Source organism: Hyla sarda (genome assembly GCF_029499605.1).
Source record: "Hyla sarda isolate aHylSar1 chromosome 1 unlocalized genomic scaffold, aHylSar1.hap1 SUPER_1_unloc_1, whole genome shotgun sequence".
In the NCBI taxonomy this organism is placed as follows: domain Eukaryota; kingdom Metazoa; phylum Chordata; class Amphibia; order Anura; family Hylidae; genus Hyla; species Hyla sarda.
In genome coordinates, this window is record NW_026607570.1 from 512,593 (window position 1) to 531,783 (window position 19,191).

At 45.1% G+C, this 19,191-nt stretch overlaps 1 protein-coding gene across 1 annotated transcript in view; it reads left to right on the forward strand.

The window, feature by feature from the left end:
* Positions 1-1,547: 1,547 nt before the first annotated feature.
* LOC130297920 (uncharacterized) overlaps positions 1,548-19,191 on the forward strand; it is a gene marked incomplete at its 5' end in the record, with an annotated part of 145,804 nt that continues 128,160 nt past the window's right edge. Inside the window, 1 exon segment of the mRNA XM_056550769.1 lies at positions 1,548-1,907. Within this exon segment, the coding sequence (XP_056406744.1) occupies positions 1,548-1,907 (360 nt within the window).

Below are 19,191 nucleotides of genomic sequence, written 5' to 3' on the forward strand. Positions count from 1 at the left end.
TTTATTGTGTCACATGTGTGTTGCGCCAGAATTTCCAACAAAAAAAATCCAAAAACCCCACTAACTCTCCACTTTACTCAGAAAACCCTACAAAGGGGACGGGGCCATTAAGGAAATATATATATTTTCAAATGAAATCTACAAATTTAAGTTTCTGCATAAAACGTGGTGAATTTGAGCTCTGGAAAACACAACAGCTCAGAGCAATTGTAAGAAGAGGAAAACGTAGGGAAATGGCGAGTATGTGCGTCTGTTACTAATGGGGATCACACTAAGGGCTCGTTCACACGAGAGGATTTATTTGCAGGTTTCCCGCTACTTGTTATAAAGGGGGCGGGCTATCCGCAGGAGATTTTCGGCTGTGGAATTTCCGATGCGGAAAACTCGCCGCCAGCCCCATTGAAGAGCCCATCCCCCTTTCTAACACGAAGCAAGAACCGTGTATATAAATCAGCTCGTGTGAATGAGCCCTAAGTGTGTGCGGCAAGATGGTAAGACGCACTACTAGCTCTACTATTTTCTATTTTATTTACTGTATTTTTATTAATTAAAATGTTATTCCTAAAATGTTATATTTTTTACATTTTATTTAATGTTTCATTTAATTTTATTTTTTTCTATTTACTTTTTTCTTATTTTACCAGATTTTTTTTATTTTATAAATTTTTTATACTTTTTTTATTTTTCTGTCATTCCTTTTTTTTTTTATCTATCCCATTCTATCTATATTAATGTCCCATTATAGTTATGTTAATATTTAACCACAATACATCATAATTTTTTTGTTGATTTTTAAGTTTAATAATTTCACCTTTTTATCCCCACAATCCTAGAGAACTAATTTTCCACTATAAACTACAATACGTCACGTAAAAACAATATCAGAATCGCTTCAGTCAGTAAAAGCGCCCAAAGGTAATACAACATAGAGAGACATCGGTTACATTTGAAAATGGGTCTTGGTAATTAAAGGGGAACTCCGGTGGTAAACAATTATTATTATTTTTTTATCAACTGGTGCCAGAAAATGAAACAGATTTGTAAATTACTTCTATTAAAGTAAATGAATAGGACTTATCAGCTGCTGTATGCTCCACAGAAAGTTGTGTAGTTTTTTCTGTCTGACCACAGTGCTCTCTGCTGACACCTCTGTCCATGTCAGGAACTGTCCAGACCAGGAGAGGTTTCCTTCAAAGGCTTCAAGGAAAGTAATTATAACTATTTGCACAACTATGTTTTTTGACAAGTACTACAACATTACATAGGGTCTTTAGGATGTGAATACTCCTTTAAAGTTATTAAAATCTGTGTTATTCTCTGCAGATTCTTGTACCAGGAGATCAGAGGAGAATCTTCTATCTTCAGATTATAAAGCAGATGATGATATCACACAAGATACATATGAAGAACATTCCATTATCCCAGATACACCCTCAGCCCTTCACAGCCAAGATCTGTCATCTCATCCTTATATACAGGTCCTGTCTTCTCAGTCATCACAGGATGTTCAGCAAAATAAAAGCCACAGAAGGGGTGTTGGACATCAACGAGCTCATACAGGAAAGAAACCATATTCATGCTCAGAATGTGGGAAATGTTTTCCTTTTAAATCAAGTCTTGTTCAACATCAAAGAATTCACACAGGAGAGAAGCCATTTTCATGTTCAGTATGTGGGAAATGTTTTACTCAGAAATCAGACCTTGTTGTACATCAAAGAACTCACACAGGGGAGAAGCCATATTCATGTTCAGAATGTGGGAAATGTTTTAGTGTTCAATCACATCTTGTTCCACATAAAAGAACTCACACAGGAGAGAAGCCATTTTCATGTGTAGAATGTGGGAAATGTTTTACTGCGAAATCAACACTTAAATATCATCTAAGAACTCACACAGGAGAGAAGCCAATTCAAAGCAATAAATGATGCAGATAACACATCTATATATTCACCATGTACATAGGATATCTGACATTTATACATATATCATATACTGCATCTCCAAACTTGTTACCAATTGTTAATAAAAGTTTTCTTTCTTATATGATTTATTATTCTTATATTCATCTCCGCACACTGGACTTATAATAAATGTAATATTGTCCCTGACGTTGTATATAGGGAATGTAACGCGTCAGTGTTGTCCCCGCCCCCCTCTCATTATGATTATAGAGACTTTAATTCAAGGCATCAGACAGGATCCGCGCGTCTCCCTTGAAGATCGTCTCTTCTGAACATAAGACGCTGCAGATACTTTTATTTATCACAAACCCTAGACCAGCGTTTCCCGTCTTGACGTCTATTTACGTAATTTTTTAATCAGATTTTAAAATACATTTTTCTAAATCAGAAGCCGTTAATAATATTTGCCGCTTGTTATATATGGTAAAATCTGAAGACAGGTTCCTATTAAATAATTGTTTAGTTAAAGGGGTATTTCTGTGCTCAAGCGTTCTTGAATTTTGTTCAGGACGCTGGGAGTCGGTGGCCGTGGTAGTGATGTCATAGCCACGCCCCCTAGTGATGTCATGCCACATCCCCTCCATTTATGTCTATAGAGATGAATAGAGGGGGAGTGGCCGGGAGGTCACCACCACTGCTGCACGGACCCGGCGTATGTTTAGAACAGCAGCAGGACCCCCACAATCAGACCTCTTATCTTCTATACTTTGGATAGAGGATTAGATGTCTAGCAGCGGAGTACCCCTATAAATAATTGTTACGTTTTAGGCGAGATGTCGGGATTTTGTATTTATTTTCCTATCTATTTCTTCTTTTTTTTTGTCGTCTTTCTTGTTCTCTTTATAAAGTGTTTATATTCATCTTTTTTTATTGTGGCAATATGAATATTACTGTTTGGCCCTTTTCACACTACAAAATTACTCCGTTTTATAAATCTGTTTGAAATTCCTTTAGAAAATATTAAAAAAAGGATGTTCTACGTCTGTTACAAAATCCCATTAAAGTCTATGTGATTTTTCTATTATCCATTATGACCTGTAATAGTTCGTTATAACTAACGGAATTTAGTGGTGACGGAACATGTGACGGGATGTGCACTAATTATTTATCCGTTTCAAGAAACGGATAAATTAACATCCGTTATATTTTAACATTGAGGTCTATGGCTGACGGACGTTACCAAATACATCCGGAAATGTCCGTTATTGTAACGGACATTGGTTTTACTGAGCATGCTCAGTAAAGCCTTCTCTACCCTGAAGTCACATGGTGTAGTGCTCACACCCCCCTGTTAGGACATCCTAAAGATTACTATGTTATCCCGGATTAAATACATTTATTTCTCTACCTTATATTTTAGCTCCTATAAAGTACAAAACAATAAAGGGAACACTAAGATAACACATCCTAGAGCGATCATCGCTCCTTAACCCCTTCCCACAAATGGACTTAATTGGACGTCCATTTTTTTCTGTGCGTTCCTGCAAATTGACGTACAATCGCGTCCAGTCACGATCACAGCGCCGCGGGTGTGCGGCGGTAATCAGCGGCGGGGGCGGCGATCTACTTTATAAGGAGAGAATCTGAAATTCAAAAAAAATGCTAGATTTTAAATTTTTCATGAAATTTTTGGTGTTTTTCACACTAATGCAGAATGTATGGACCAAAATTTACCACTAACATTAAAGGGTATTCCAGGAAAAAACTTTTTTTTTATATCAACTGGATTCAGAAAGTTAAACAGATTTGTAAATTACTTCAATTAAAAAATCTTAATCCTTTCAATTATTATCAGCTGCTGAAGTTGAGTTGTTCTTTTCCGTCTGGCAACAGTGCTCTCTGCTGACATCTCTGCTTGTCTCGGGAACTGCACAGAGTAAAAGAGGTTTCCTATGGGGATTTGCTTCTAAACTGGGCGGTTCCTGAGACACGTGTCATCAGAGAGGACTTAGACAGAAAATAACTCAACTTCAGCAGCTCATAAGTACTGAAAGGATTAAGATTTTTAATAGAAGTAATTTACAAATCTGTTTAACTTTCTGGAGCCAGTTGATATATAACAAAAGTTTTTTCCTGGATAACCCCTTTAAGTACAATGTGTCATGAAAAACCAATCTGAGATTCCCTTTGATAATTTAACGTTCCCGCAGTTATTACAACATAAAGGGGACAGGACAGGATTATAAATGAGCCTTGGTTAACATCAGACTGGATTCCCTTCGTCAGTTGGTATCCATAGGGGGCGCTCTCTGTGTACACTACTTTCCCTGTCTCACATATGCACCAAGCACATAGCAGGCTGCATTAACTGACAAAAGCATCAGCCAATCGGAGTGCTGGGCCAGTGCAATATGCAAATGAGCTGCCACAGGTGACGTAACCGCCCCCTTTCTGTCCCGTTTTATAAAAGAAGGAAGATGTTTAGTCTGTGAGAGGGCGGAGGAGGGGCGGGCGGAGGAGGTCGTTCTCTTGTCAGGTCCTTTTCCATTCACTTGTCATATACACCTCTCCCCAAGTACAAGGTCTCCCCCCCCCCCATGGGCCCATAAATAGAGCGGCTGTTATAGTAGAGGACGGTAGGTGAGATGTGGACAGTCATCTAGGAGCCACAGAGCCTCTTTGCTGGTGGACAAACAATGTCACATCCCTTGTGGGCAAACTGAGCCGCACTCTCATTGGGTACCTACCTTATTAAGCTTAGGATTCACACCCTAATTCCTACCAACATTATTATTGCTTTTGGAACCCAACAGGTTGGGGGGGAGGGGCAGAGTTTCCAAAATCCCGGGGTCCAGCCCTTTGGAATGACATCTACATGTTATCCGTTTGGGCTTCGCTGGTAGGATTGGCCGCACCTAACACAACCACAAGTAGGACCCATCTTAGTGTTCTCCAATCTAATATGTGGCAGGAGGCCTGATAGTCCCCTGAGGGGCAGAGACATTGATCTGGGTGAGAGGAGGAGACAGGGGCCTGTGTACAGAGATGGACAATGCACAGTCCCACTTACCTGGCTGCCGTGATAGAGACATGGCGCCCCACTGGCCCCCGCACACACAGTCGGTGTGATGACTGTGTAATGTCTGATGTCTGCCATAAGCGGTGAGTCACGGCTGCTTGTAGCAGCTGATACTCAGAGTCTATAAGGCAAGTGCAGGGAAAGTGTCCGGTGTCCAGACAGAGTTTGTGAGAGGAGTCTTTACTCTTTCTGGTAGCCAGGACTGTGAATAAGTGACCCTGAGCCCATTGTATGTGCAGACTATTGGGTAGAGTCCTGAGCACTTGGATATGACTACCTTACCGGCTGGCACCCGTATGGTGGCGCTAGTGAGCAGTTCTCCAGTGTAATCCAGGTAATAGCGATGATGACTGTGATGATGTCATGTCCCGGGCAGAGAATGAAGCGCTGACTGTGAGATCAGGGGAAAACACTAATCCCAGATGTCTGGTGGGTGACGACTTCTATACCGCAAGATGGCTGAGTGGTTAGTGCTCTTGCCTTACAGCGCCGAGGTCGTAGGTTCAAATCCAACCAAGGACGACATCTGCAGTGAGTTTGTATGTGTTTACGTGGGCTTCCTCCAGGTACTCTGGTGTCCTCCGGTTGGGTAATGTACATGTAGCTGAGCTGTATGTGTACACAGTAGTGCTGTATATGTGTAATGTACATGTAGCTGAGCTGTATGTGTACACAGTAGAGCTGTATATGTGTAATGTGCATGTAGCTGAGCTGTATGTGTACACAGTAGAGCTGTATATGTGTAATGTACATGTAGCTGAGCTGTATGTGTACACAGTAGAGCTGTATATGTGTAATGTACATGTAGCTGAGCTGTATGTGTACACAGTAGAGCTGTATATGTGTAATGTACATGTAGCTGAGCTGTATGTGTACACAGTAGAGCTGTATATGTGTAATGTACATGTAGCTGAGCTGTATGTGCACACAGTAGAGCTGTATATGTGTAATGTACATGTAGCTGAGCTGTATGTGTACACAGTAGAGCTGTATATGTGTAATGTGCATGTAGCTGAGCTGTATGTGTACACAGTAGAGCTGTATATGTGTAATGCGCATGTAGCTGAGCTGTATGTGTACACAGTAGAGCTGTATATGTGTAATGTACATGTAGCTGAGCTGTATGTGTACACAGTAGAGCTGTATATGTGTAATGTACATGTAGCTGAGCTGTATGTATACAGTAGAGCTGTGGATAGGAGACTACGTTCTAAAAGAAAACTTTTATTAACAATTGGTAACAAGTTTGGAGATGCAGTATATGATATATGTATAAATGTCAGATATCCTATGTACATGGTTAATATATAGATGTGTTATCTGCATCATTTATTGCTCTGAATTGGCTTCTCTCCTGTGTGAATTCTTTGATGCTGAAGAAGAGCTGATTTCCAAGTAAAACATTTCTCACATTCTGAGCATGAAAATGGTTTCTCTCCTGTATGAGTTCTTAGATGACTGATAAGGTTTGGTTTGCGAGTATAACATTTCCCACATTTTGAACATGAAAATAGTTTCTCCTCTGTGTGAGTTCTTTGGTGTTTTTTAAGATTTGATATTTTAGTAAAACATTTCCCACATTCTGAACATGAAAATGGCTTCTCCTCTGTGTGAGATTTTTCATGTTCAGCGAGAGTTGATCTGTAAGTAAAACTTTTTCCACATGCTGAGCATGAAAATGGCTTCTCCCCTGTGTGAGTTCTTTGATGTTTAAGAAGATTTGCTTTCTCAGTAAAACATTTCCCACATTCTGAACATGAAAATGGTTTCTCCACTTTGTGACATCTCTGATGTTTAAGAAGATTTGCTTTATCAGTAAAACATTTCTCACATTCTGTACATGAAAATGGCTTCTCCCCTGTGTGAGTTCTTTGATGTTGAACAAGATGTGATTTCTGAGTAAAACATTTTCTACATTCTGAACATGAAAATGGCTTCTCTCCTGTGTGAGTTCTTAGATGTACAATAAGACCTGATTCAAAAGGAAAACATTTCCCACATTCTGAACATGAAAATGGCTTCTCTCCTGTGTGATATCTCTGATGTCTAACAAGACTTGATTTAGAAATAAAACATTTCCCACATTCTGAGCATGAATGTGGTTTCTTTCCTGTATGAGCTCGTTGATGTCCATCATTCCTTCTATGACCTTTATTTTGCTGAACATCCTGTGATGACTGAGAAGACAGGACCTGTATATAAGGATGAGATGACAGATCTTGGCTGTGAAGGGCTGAGGGTGTATCTGGGATAATGGAATGTTCTTCATATGTATCTTGTGTGATATCATCATCTGCTTTATAATCTGAAGATATAAGATTCTCCTCTGATCTCCTGCTACAAGAATCTGCAGAGAATAACACAGATTTTATTTTTGAGTATTAACCCCTTAACAACCCAGGACATTTTTGCATTTCTAAGCAATAGTACTTTGTACCCTTCATTTTTAAATAAGATTTACTGCAAAACTGAAGAAAGATAGTTGCTATGATAGCGGAGCAGCCATACAACAGTGGTGTCAAACTGTGGACCTCCAGATGTTGCAAAACTTCAACTTTCATTATGCCTGGACACCAAAAGTTTTGCCTGCCTCCTACAGAGGATGCACACTGTCCCCGAAAGGTAAATCAAGGCTTCCCTCTCATGGTATCCCTTAGTGCGGTGGTCTTCAAACTGCGGCCTTCCAAATGTTGCAAAACCCAGCATATCCGGGAGTTGAAGTTTTGCAACATCTGGAGGGCCACAGTTTGACACCACTGCCTTACAAGAAGCAGGGACACCCGTCTTTGACAATCATGTGGACACAGCCTCAGGGAAAATCACTGTTATGGGGCCCAGTCAGGGACCAAATGACCGTGCCCCCCAATCCACCTGACCCCGCAGGTTATAATGGAGCAGTCATCCAAACCGCCCTCTTTATAATCCTCATGCCAGCCAGAGAATTCAGGCAAAGGATAGGGCAGTGGTTCTCCCCCAGGGGTACTTAGCAATTCTCCAGGGGGTACTTGAAAAAACGCAGTAATGGCAGCCACAGCCACTGGTTACTGGTCTGGACCACTTTGAAAGAAATGGTCGGCTGACGTCACTGCACAGAGGAGCGGAGGACAGTAAAGGGGAAGAGCGGGCACTGGGTGCTGTGGGCAGGAACTACCATCAGCTTTGTTGCTCCACTGTCCCTGCAGACCGGGGACCTACTGCTCTGAGCCATAGGAATAGGTCCCCAGACCAGAGGAGCAGTGGACACCAAAGCGGGAAAGTATGGGGGCCTACAGCTATATATGGGGACAGTATGGTGGCCTACAACTATATATGGGGACAGTATGGTGGCCTACAGCTATATATGGGGACAGTATGGAGGCCTACAGCTATATATGGGGACAGTATGGAGGCCTACAACTATATATGGGGACAGTATGGAGGCCTACAACTATATATGGGGACAGTATGGAGGCCTACAACTATATATGGGGACAGTATGGTGGCCTACAACTATATATGGGGACAGTATGGTGGCCTACAACTATATATGGGGACAGTATGGTGGCCTACAGCTATATATGGGGACAGTATGGTGGCCTACAGCTATATATGGGGACAGTATGGGGGCCTACAACTATATATGGGGACAGTATGGTGGCCTACAACTATATATGGGGACAGTATGGGGGGCCTACAGCTATATATGGGGACAGTATGGAGGCCTACAACTATATATGGGGACAGTATGGGGGCCTACAACTATATATGGGGGCAGTATGGGGGCCTACAACTATGTATGGGGACCTACAGCTATATATGGGGACAGTATGGTGGCCTACAACTATATATGGGGACAGTATGGTGGCCTACAACTATATATGGGGACAGTATGGTGGCCTACAGCTATATATGGGGACAGTATGGTGGCCTACAACTATATATGGGGACAGTATGGTGGCCTACAACTATATATGGGGGCAGTATGGAGGCCTACAACTATATATGGGGACAGTATGGAGGCCTACAACTATATATGGGGACAGTATGGTGGCCTACAACTATATATGGGGGCAGTATGGTGGCCTACAGCTATATATGGGGGCAGTATGGTGGCCTACAGCTATATATGGGGGCAGTATGGTGGCCTACAACTATATATGGGGACAGTATGGGGGCCTACAACTATATATGGGGACAGTATGGAGGCCTACAGTTATATATGGGGGCAGTATGGTGGCCTACAGCTATATATGGGGGCAGTATGGTGGCCTACAACTATATATGGGGACAGTATGGTGGCCTACAGCTATATATGGGGGCAGTATGGTGGCCTACAGCTATATATGGGGGCAGTATGGTGGCCTACAACTATATATGGGGACAGTATGGGGGCCTACAACTATATATGGGGACAGTATGGGGGCCTACAGCTATATATGGGGACAATATGGTGGCCTACAACTATATATGGGGACAGTATGGTGGCCTACAACTATATATGGGGGCAGTATGGGGGCCTACAACTGTATATAGGGACAGTATGGTGGCCTACAACTATATATGGGGGCAGTATGGTGGCCTACAACAATATATGGGGACAGTATGGGGGCCTACAACTATATATGGGGGCAGTATGGGGGCCTACAACTATATATGGAGGCAGTTTGGGGGCCTACAGCTATATATGGGGACAGTATGGTGGCCTACAGCTATATATGGGGACAGTATGGTGGCCTACAGCTATATATGGGGACAGTATGGTGGCCTACAACTATATATGGGGACAGTATGGTGGCCTACAACTATATATGGGGACAGTATGGTGACCTACAACTATATATGGGGACAGTATGGTGGCCTACAACTATATATGGGGACAGTATGGAGGCCTACAACTATATATAGGGACAGTATGGAGGCCTACAACTATATATGGGGACAGTATGGAGGCCTACAGCTATATATGAGGACAGTATGGTGGTCTACAACTATATATGGGACGGTATGGTGGCCTACAGCTATATATGGGGACAATATGGTGGTCTACAACTATATATGGGACAGTATGGTGGCCTACAACTATATATGGGGACAGTATGGTGGTCTACAACTATATATGGGACGGTATGGTGGCCTACAGCTATATATGGGGACAATATGGTGGTCTACAACTATATATGGGACAGTATGGTGGCCTACAACTATATATGGGGACAGTATGGTGGTCTACAACTATATATGGGACAGTATGGTGGCCTACAACTATATATGGGGACAGTATGGTGGCCTACAGTTATATATGGGGACAGCTTGGCGGCCTACAGGTATATATGGGGACAGTATGGTGGCCTACAACTATATATGGGACAGTATGGCGGCCTACAGGTATATATGGGGACAGTATGGTGGCCTACAGGTATATATGGGACAGTATGGTGGTCTACAACTATATATGGGGGCAGTATGGTGGCCTACAGCTATATATGGGGACAGTATGGGGGCCTACAACTATATATGGGGACAGCATGGTGGCCTACAACTATATATGGGGACAGCATGGTGGCCTACAACTATATATAGGGACAGTATGGTGGCCTACAACTATATATGGGGACAGTATGGTGGCCTACAACTATATATGGGGGCAGTATGGGGGCCTGCAACTATATATAAGGACAGTATGGGGGCCTACAGCTATATATGGGGACAGTATGGGGGCCTACAACTATATATGGGGACAGTATGGTGGCCTACAACTATATATGGGGGCAGTTTGGGGGCCTACAACTATATATGGGGGCAGTTTGGGGGCCTACAGCTATATATGGGGACAGTATGGTGGCCTACAACTATATATGGGGGCAGTATGGTGGCCTACAGCTATATATGGGGACAGTATAGTGGCCTACAACTATATATAGGGGCAGTTTGGGGGCCTACAGCTATATCTGGGGGCACAGAGGGGGACCTAACAACTTTATGGGGACACAATGCGGGTCCTATTACTGTGAGTGACAATAAACATGGGGAGTTAGTAAATAGGTGGGTATTGTACTGCAGAAAGGAGCCTAAAATGTCTGTTTGTCTGGTTCTGTGGAGACGTCTTGGAGAAATCTTCATGGCGGTCTAGGCCAGATAGTGAACATAAGAAAAGTAAACAACTCCGGTTAGAGAAGACGTCACCTGTAAATCAGGGACTGGGGGGATATGGAGAGGAACAGGGGCCTGTTATAGAGGAAAGTATATGAATGATACTATAATCATTACAAATGTCTCTAATATGGGGGGACAATTTTTTGGGAATGGGCTGTTAAGGGGAACTCAGGCAAAAAAGAACCAGTGGGATAGGGGATACATTATAGATCACGGGGTCCGACGTTTGGGACTCCCAGCGATCTCCTGAATGGGGCCCTGGCAGTCTGCTTGAAGGGAGCAAACCAACCCCCGTATGGAGCGGTGGCCGACACGCCCCCTCAAAGTATCCCATAGAAATACATGGAGTAGGTGTGTCGGCCGCGGCATCCTGTGGGGTTTGGAACGGCCACTTCCGACAGACTGCCAGGGCCCCATTCAGATCGCGGGGAGTCCTAAGGGTCGGACCCCCGTGATCTATAACCTATCCCCTATCCTGTCTAGGCAGAGAGTATCACATTTTTGTCTTTTGACTATTAATGTGTATAGAAAGACTTATGTCCTAATAAAGTTAGTGAAGTTTTCCAGGAAACAAGTTATAAGGGGAACCTTTATTTTTAATGATTTTCGCTCTCGGCTCGCCAGCCGCACCTATACCTCCATTTGGACCCACACAGGTGACCCGAACCGGAACATTTCCATATCAGAGGGAAAGAATGAAGGGATTTAAAGGGGTTCTCTGGTGCTAGACATCTTATCCAAAGGATGGGGGATAAGATGCCTGATCGTGGGGTCCGGCTGCTGGGCCCCCCAGGATCTCCCGCAGCACCCTGCGTTCTAAACAAAAGGCAGATTCCTGGAGCAGTGGTTGTGACGTCACGGCCACGCCCCCTAGTGTTGTCGCGCCCCCTCCCATAGACATGAATGGAGGGGGTGTGGCCCTGTATCTCCGGCTCTTCCATAGATCTCCCAGCAGCAGGACCCCTGTGATCAGACCCTAGTTGTCTAGGGGCGGAGTACCCCTTTAAAGACCAGTGCACATACCATTCATCAGAAAAAGGCTCATGCACGGAACTTGCTGGGTGTCCTACAGTGGCCTCGAATCCTGTGGATAGTGGATATATGTTTGATCACTGGGGGTCCGACCACTGAGACCCCTGCCATCTCCTGCCTGGCATCCCGTTTGTGTATCTCCAGCTCTCCCATAGAGATTCATGGAGAGACATGTCGGGCACCTCTTGGTGCGGCGGTCGACAGTAATCCCTGCACGGAGCGGAGGTCACCTGTGCCTGGAGAGATCTGGGGTGTCGGGCAGGAGATCATGGGGGTCTCGGCGGTCGGACCCCCACAATCAGACACTTATCCCCTCTCCTCAGGATTCTTTGGAAGGTACCAACGCATCTTGTGTAGCGGTTCGGACATAAGTTTACAGCTTCTTTGTCGCTGACTGACCCCTGACCCCATAGCTGGGGTAACTGAACTAAGGCTTTTTGGGGTCTTTGGGGCAGAAGAAAGTGTCCAGGACAATTAAAGACATGGGATCTATGCAGAGTTACTACAACGAGTCCGCTCAGCGTACAAAAGGGAAGAGAACGACTCCAGGAAGACATCACCTGTTTGCCCGGAAGTCCCAAAGATTCTAGTTACAAAAATACTTCCGAAAAATATTATTGCAGCCGGTGACTGAGTAGAATCTGTGACCCTTCTCTGTATTTAGTGGTTACTACTCACCTGGGCGGTTACCTGTAGGAATGTCCTCCTTATACTGCTCATCACTGCTCCTATCTGCCTTTTCTTCTACTTTTACTATTATGTCTGGAGCATTAATATAGATCAGATCTTTCCCTGTAGGAATGTCCTCCTTAAACTGCTCATCACCGCTCACATCTGTCTCTTCTTCCTTTATATCTGTCGTATTAATATAGATCAGATCTTTCTCTGGATGAATGTCCTCCTTATACTGCTCATTACTGCTCACATCTGTCTCTTCTTCTTCTTCCCTTATGTCTGTAGCATTAATCGAGATGAGATCTTCCCCTGTAAGAATGTCCTCCTTATACTGCTTATCACCGCTCACATCTGTATCTTCTTCTTTTATATCTGTAGGATTAATATAGGTCAGAGCTTTCCCTGTAGGAATGTCCTCCTTATACTGCTTATCACCGCTCACATCTGTCTCTACTTATTTCTTTATGTCTGTAGTATTAATATAGATCAGATCTTTCCCTGTAGTAATGTCCTCCATATTCTGCTTACCAAGAGGACAGGGACACCTCTCTGGTGCTGTTCTCTTACTGGATCTGACTGTAGGGAACACATACAGAGACTGAATTCATTCTTTACATACAAATAATGAGAGGACGTGTGTATATAGTCATGTCTAATACCTGGTGATGTGAGGGGCTGCTGATCCTCCATCATGACCTGATCCTTGTACTGATCCTTGTGTCCTTCTACATACTCCCACTCCTCCATGGAGAAATAGACCGCCACGTCCTGACACCTTATAGGAACCTGACACATAATGATACAGTCATCACCCCGACCCCTCCAGTGGTGTTACTGTATAATGTCCCAGCATTCCCAGCAGTGTCACCTCTCCAGTCATCACCAGACCCCTCCATTACTGTATAATGTCCCAGCAGTGTCACCTCTCCAGTCATCACCAGACCCCTCCATTACTGTATAATGTCCCAGCAGTGTCACCTCTCCAGTCATCACCAGACCCCTCCATTACTGTATAATGTCCCAGCAGTGTCACCTCTCCAGTCATCACCAGACCCCTCCATTACTGTATAATGTCCCAGCATTCCCAGCAGTGTCACCTCTCCAGTCATCACCAGAACCCTCCATTACTGTATAATGTCCCCGCAGTGTCACCTCTCCAGTCATCACCAGAACCCTCCATTACTGTATAATGTCCCAGCAGTGTCACCTCTCCAGTCATCACCAGACCCCTCCATTACTGTATAATGTCCCAGCATTCCCAGCAGTGTCACCTCTCCAGTCATCACCAGACCCCTCCATTACTGTACAATGTCCCAGCAGTGTCACCTCTCCAGTCATCACCAGACCCCTCCATTACTGTATAATGTCCCAGCATTCCCAGCAGTGTCACCTCTCCAGTCATCACCAGACCCCTCCATTACTGTATAATGTCCCAGCAGTGTCACCTCTCCAGTCATCACCAGACCCCTCCATTACTGTATAATGTCCCCGCAGTGTCACCTCTCCAGTCATCACCAGACCCCTCCATTACTGTATAATGTCCCAGCAGTGTCACCTCTCCAGTCATCACCAGACCCCTCCATTACTGTATAATGTCCCAGCAGTGTCACCTCTCCAGTCATCACCAGACCCCTCCATTACTGTATAATGTCCCAGCAGTGTCACCTCTCCAGTCAACACCAGACCCCTCCATTACTGTATAATGTCCCAGCAGTGTCACCTCTCCAGTCATCAGACCCCTCCATTACTGTATAATGTCCCAGCAGTGTCACCTCTCCAGTCATCACCAGACCCCTCCATTACTGTATAATGTCCCAGCAGTGTCACCTCTCCAGTCATCACCAGACCCCTCCATTACTGTATAATGTCCCAGCAGGGTCACCTCTCCAGTCATCACCAGACCCCTCCATTACTGTATAATGTCCCAGCAGTGTCACCTCTCCAGTCAGCATCTCCATCATCTTGTTGATGAGTTCTAGGATCTTCTGTTCATCCATTTCCTCATGTATCAGGGAGTGAGGTGGGGGCCCCGGGATTGGGCTCAGGGTTCTTCCCCATCCTTCACACACAGGGGCCTGACAGCGCCCACTAGAGGACTTCTTCACTACTGTGTAATCCTGTGTATGGAGAGACACATTAATATCACTACATACATTCCCAGAATCTCTCACCTCTCCAGTCATATCCATCTGTTATTACATAGATAAGAATGAGGTCATGTGACATCACTCCCAGAATCCCTCACCTCTCCAGTCATATCCATCTGTTCTTACATAGATAAGAATGAGGTCATGTGACATCACTCCCAGAATCCCTCACCTCTCCAGTCATATCCATCTGTTATTACATAGATAAGAATGAGGTCATGTGACATCACTCCCAGAATCCCTTACCTCTCCAGTTATATCCATCTGTTATTACATAGATAAGAATGAGGTCATGTGACATCACTCCCAGAATCCCTCACCTCTCCAGTAAGCCGGAAGAGTATCTGTAGGGTGAGGTTTATGATCCTGTCGGCCATCTTGTTCCTGTCTCTCTCCATGGTTGATGGGTCATCCAGGAGAATTCTCTTATATAGAAGATATCAGCAGAGGATCCTGGATTGGAGAAACCTGAAGGGAAGAAGAGGAGACGATGATAAACCGCACCAGATTCTATGGAGAAATAAAATCCATTTCCTGGAGATAATCTGGGGAAACATCTGAGGAGACATTATAGTCACAATGATTTCGGATGAGTTCTCCTCTATGATGACGTCCTCGGAAATTATCAGAAAATCTTTCAGAATCTTTGGCGGCAAAGAATCAAATACAGAAGAACAAACACCGAGAACACGAAAAGAAAGACAAGAAGGTAAACGTAAAGAAAAGAGAAGGAAAAGGGAGGATAGAGGGTGAAGGGAAACAAGGGGGGAGGAGCATAAGGCGGGAATGGGCGACCAATCACATGACCCAGCAATATAGCAGAGAACACGCTGGAGGACACAACAGGACGGCGACTCCACAGGATCCTGGAATCACATCCACGGGGGCCACGTCTGGTAGAATCTATCATGAGACTCATGGATGGCGACTAATCTATCACCTTGGACACCAGAGCCGGAGGAGATGGGAAGATTTATAGGATGTGGAAGATGAAGGGTTAATGTATAATTTTACTATATTTTAGCTCAATGTCTGTCCCCTCCCCCAGAGAGAGGAGAAGATGTCTGGGGGCGGAGTCACCTTTATAAGGGTTCATTGTGTCACGTCACAGCCACACCCCCTCGTGATGTCACAGCCACACCCCCTCATGATGTCACAGCCACACCCCCTTGTGATGTCACAACCACACACCCTCGTGATGTCACAGCCACACCCCCTCGTGATGTCACAGCCACACCTCCTCATGATGTCACAGCCACACACCCTCGTGACGTCACAGCCACACCCCCTCATGATGTCACAGCCACACACCCTCGTGATGTCACAGCCACACCCCCTCATGATGTCACAGCCACACACCCTCGTGATGTCACAGCCACACACCCTCATGATGTCACAGCCACACCCCCTCATGATATCACAGCCACACCCCCTCCTGATGTCACAGCCACCCCCCCTCCTGATGTCACAGCCACCCCCCCTCGTGATATCACAGCCACACCCCCTCCTGATGTCACAGCCACCCCCCCCCCATTCATGTCTATGGGAGGGGGCGTGTCGGCAGAGCCTGGATCCACAGAGGAGTCGGCCCAGTTCTCCATAAACCTCCTTCTACAAGATGGCGGCGGCCGGGGAGACATGTGGACACCGCGGGGAGAGAACCAGAAGGAGAAGAAGAACCTGACATATTAGAGGTAAAGACATAACAGGAATAGGGCCACAAGGACAGGAGGGCGGGGCTTCTAGCTGGGGGCCAACTGGGCGGAGATATAGGAAATGAGTAAAGATGGCGGAAAAACACAAACAGCAGCAGAAACAACACAATATATTAACCCTTCTCTCACCAGGAGCAAAGATAAAATAATATTATAGTAAAAAACACAAAAATACATAAAAATAATCCCCAAAGGAGAAATCACAGGATGAGGGGATCGGCCTCTATATAGGGGAGGGGGTGCGATTAACCCTTGTAAGGTTTTATTGTCAGTACAATGCATGGGTCATACCAGGGTGCGGGGGGAGGGGAGGAATATACCATCTGTGCTGCTGGAGGGAGATAAGGGAATATGGACAGGGAGAGAACACACATACCTGTATCTGTAGAGGAGCCGTGTGCTTACAGGACCTGCGATGATGTCACCGTCATGTGATCAGTCACATGGAGGAGGAGGAGTCACATGATCAGGGGCTGCTGCTCTAGGCTCATCTGCTCAGTGTATGCAGGACTCTGCTGTCACATGACCATTATCACAGGTCCTTCAACTACAATATCTTCTCGACAACACTGCTGAGCTCCGCCCACTCATGTCATATGATCCTCCCCACAGGTCCTTCAGCCACAGTCACTTCTTTACTGCTAAACTTTACCCCCAAATGTACTGGTCACATGATTGTGACATCATCACAGGTCCTACACCTCCAGCATGTAGCAGATACAGAGCAGGTCCTGGTGGGGCAGTCACTGCCGTTGTGTTGTGTGTCGAGATCTCTCAGAGCAGCAGCCCCTGATCATGTGACTCCTCCTCCTCCGTGTGACTGATCACATGACGGTGACATCATCGCAGGTCCTGTAAGCACACGGCTCCTCTTTTCCATCCCCTTTGTTACCACAAACAACGTGTTCCAGATGAAAAGGATCCATAACGTGGGTACCTGGAGGGACAACATCCACGTCAGGATTCAAACTCCCGACATAGTGTCGTACCAACCCTGGATACCAGATTGGATTTCTGCTCAGATTCTGGACAATTACGTAACATTCCTGGACAATAATTCCCAGTGTGACGCGCATTCAACTATGATCCCTCCAACGCTTTATGTGAACTAAAGTACGAAAAGCACAGAGAAGTGTCATGTGACCATGTCAGAAAAGTCTTTACAACCCCTGAGGGGAGGCACAATGGTTTGTTTGCAGTAGGATACATACAATGAAGGAATATCAGGTCTAGATGTCCTCAGTCCACTATGAGAGAAGGTGAGATGAGGTAAAGCCGCTCACAATAAGCGTATACGTATGTATATAATAGAAGGTGATAATGTGAGAAAATCCTTGGAATTAGTAGGAGGCAGAAGGTCTCGATCCTGTGTGGAAATATCCCGGATGGATGATCCCTTTATCAATGATTCCAGTGCGGTGTCACCAAATCCCTTATATGTGTAACTGTTTATTGTCTGGAGTCCTGATATTTGGCGCCCTCCAGTGGTCGGGGTAAACACCTAGTTGGCATCAGAATAACTGACTATAGTTAAAATAGGATGGTAAGAGAAGGTGTGTGACATAGGACAGTGACCTCCTGACCTCCGACGATGACAGGTCACATCTACTGGATGATGAAGAGTCCTCAGACACTTTGTCCACCATTTCCCTCTTCTCACCACTCGTGGCTTCTGGTATTACCTGGATAACATGGACAGTGGATTCCTGTCTCAATATTCTACCCATCCCCCATAACTCCGCCCCAGACTATGATGGATCCCCTGAATAGGTTTATAGCCTCCATGATTGTGACTATAATGTCTCCTCAGATGTTTCCCCAGATTATCTCCAGGAAATGGATTTTATTTCTCCATAGAATCTGGTGCGGTTTATCATCGTCTCCTCTTCTTCCCTTCAGGTTTCTCCAATCCAGGATCCTCTGCTGATATCTTCTATATAAGAGAATTCTCCTGGATGACCCATCAACCATGGAGAGAGACAGGAACAAGATGGCCGACAGGATCATAAACCTCACCCTACAGATACTCTTCCGGCTTACTGGAGAGGTGAGGGATTCTGGGAGTGATGTCACATGACCTCATTCTTATCTATGTAATAACAGATGGATATGACTGGAGAGGTGAGGGATTCTGGGAGTGATGTCACATGACCTCATTCTTATCTATGTAATAACAGATGGATATGACTGGAGAGGTGAGGGATTCTGGGAGTGATGTCACGATTCGGCAGGCTGGAGGTGGATCCTCTGTGCCAGAGAGGGATTGGCGTGGACCGTGTCGGTGGACCGGTTCTAAGTTGCTACTGGTATCCACCAGAGCCCGCCGCAAAGCGGGATGGTCTTGCAGCGGCGGTAGCAACCAGGTCGTATCCACCGGCAACGGCTCAACCTCTCTGACTGCTGAGATAAGCGCGGTACAAGGGAGTAGACAAGAGCAAGGTCGGACGTAGCAGAAGGTCAGGGCAGGCAGCAAGGATCGTAGTCAGGGGCAACGGCAGGAGGTCTGGAAC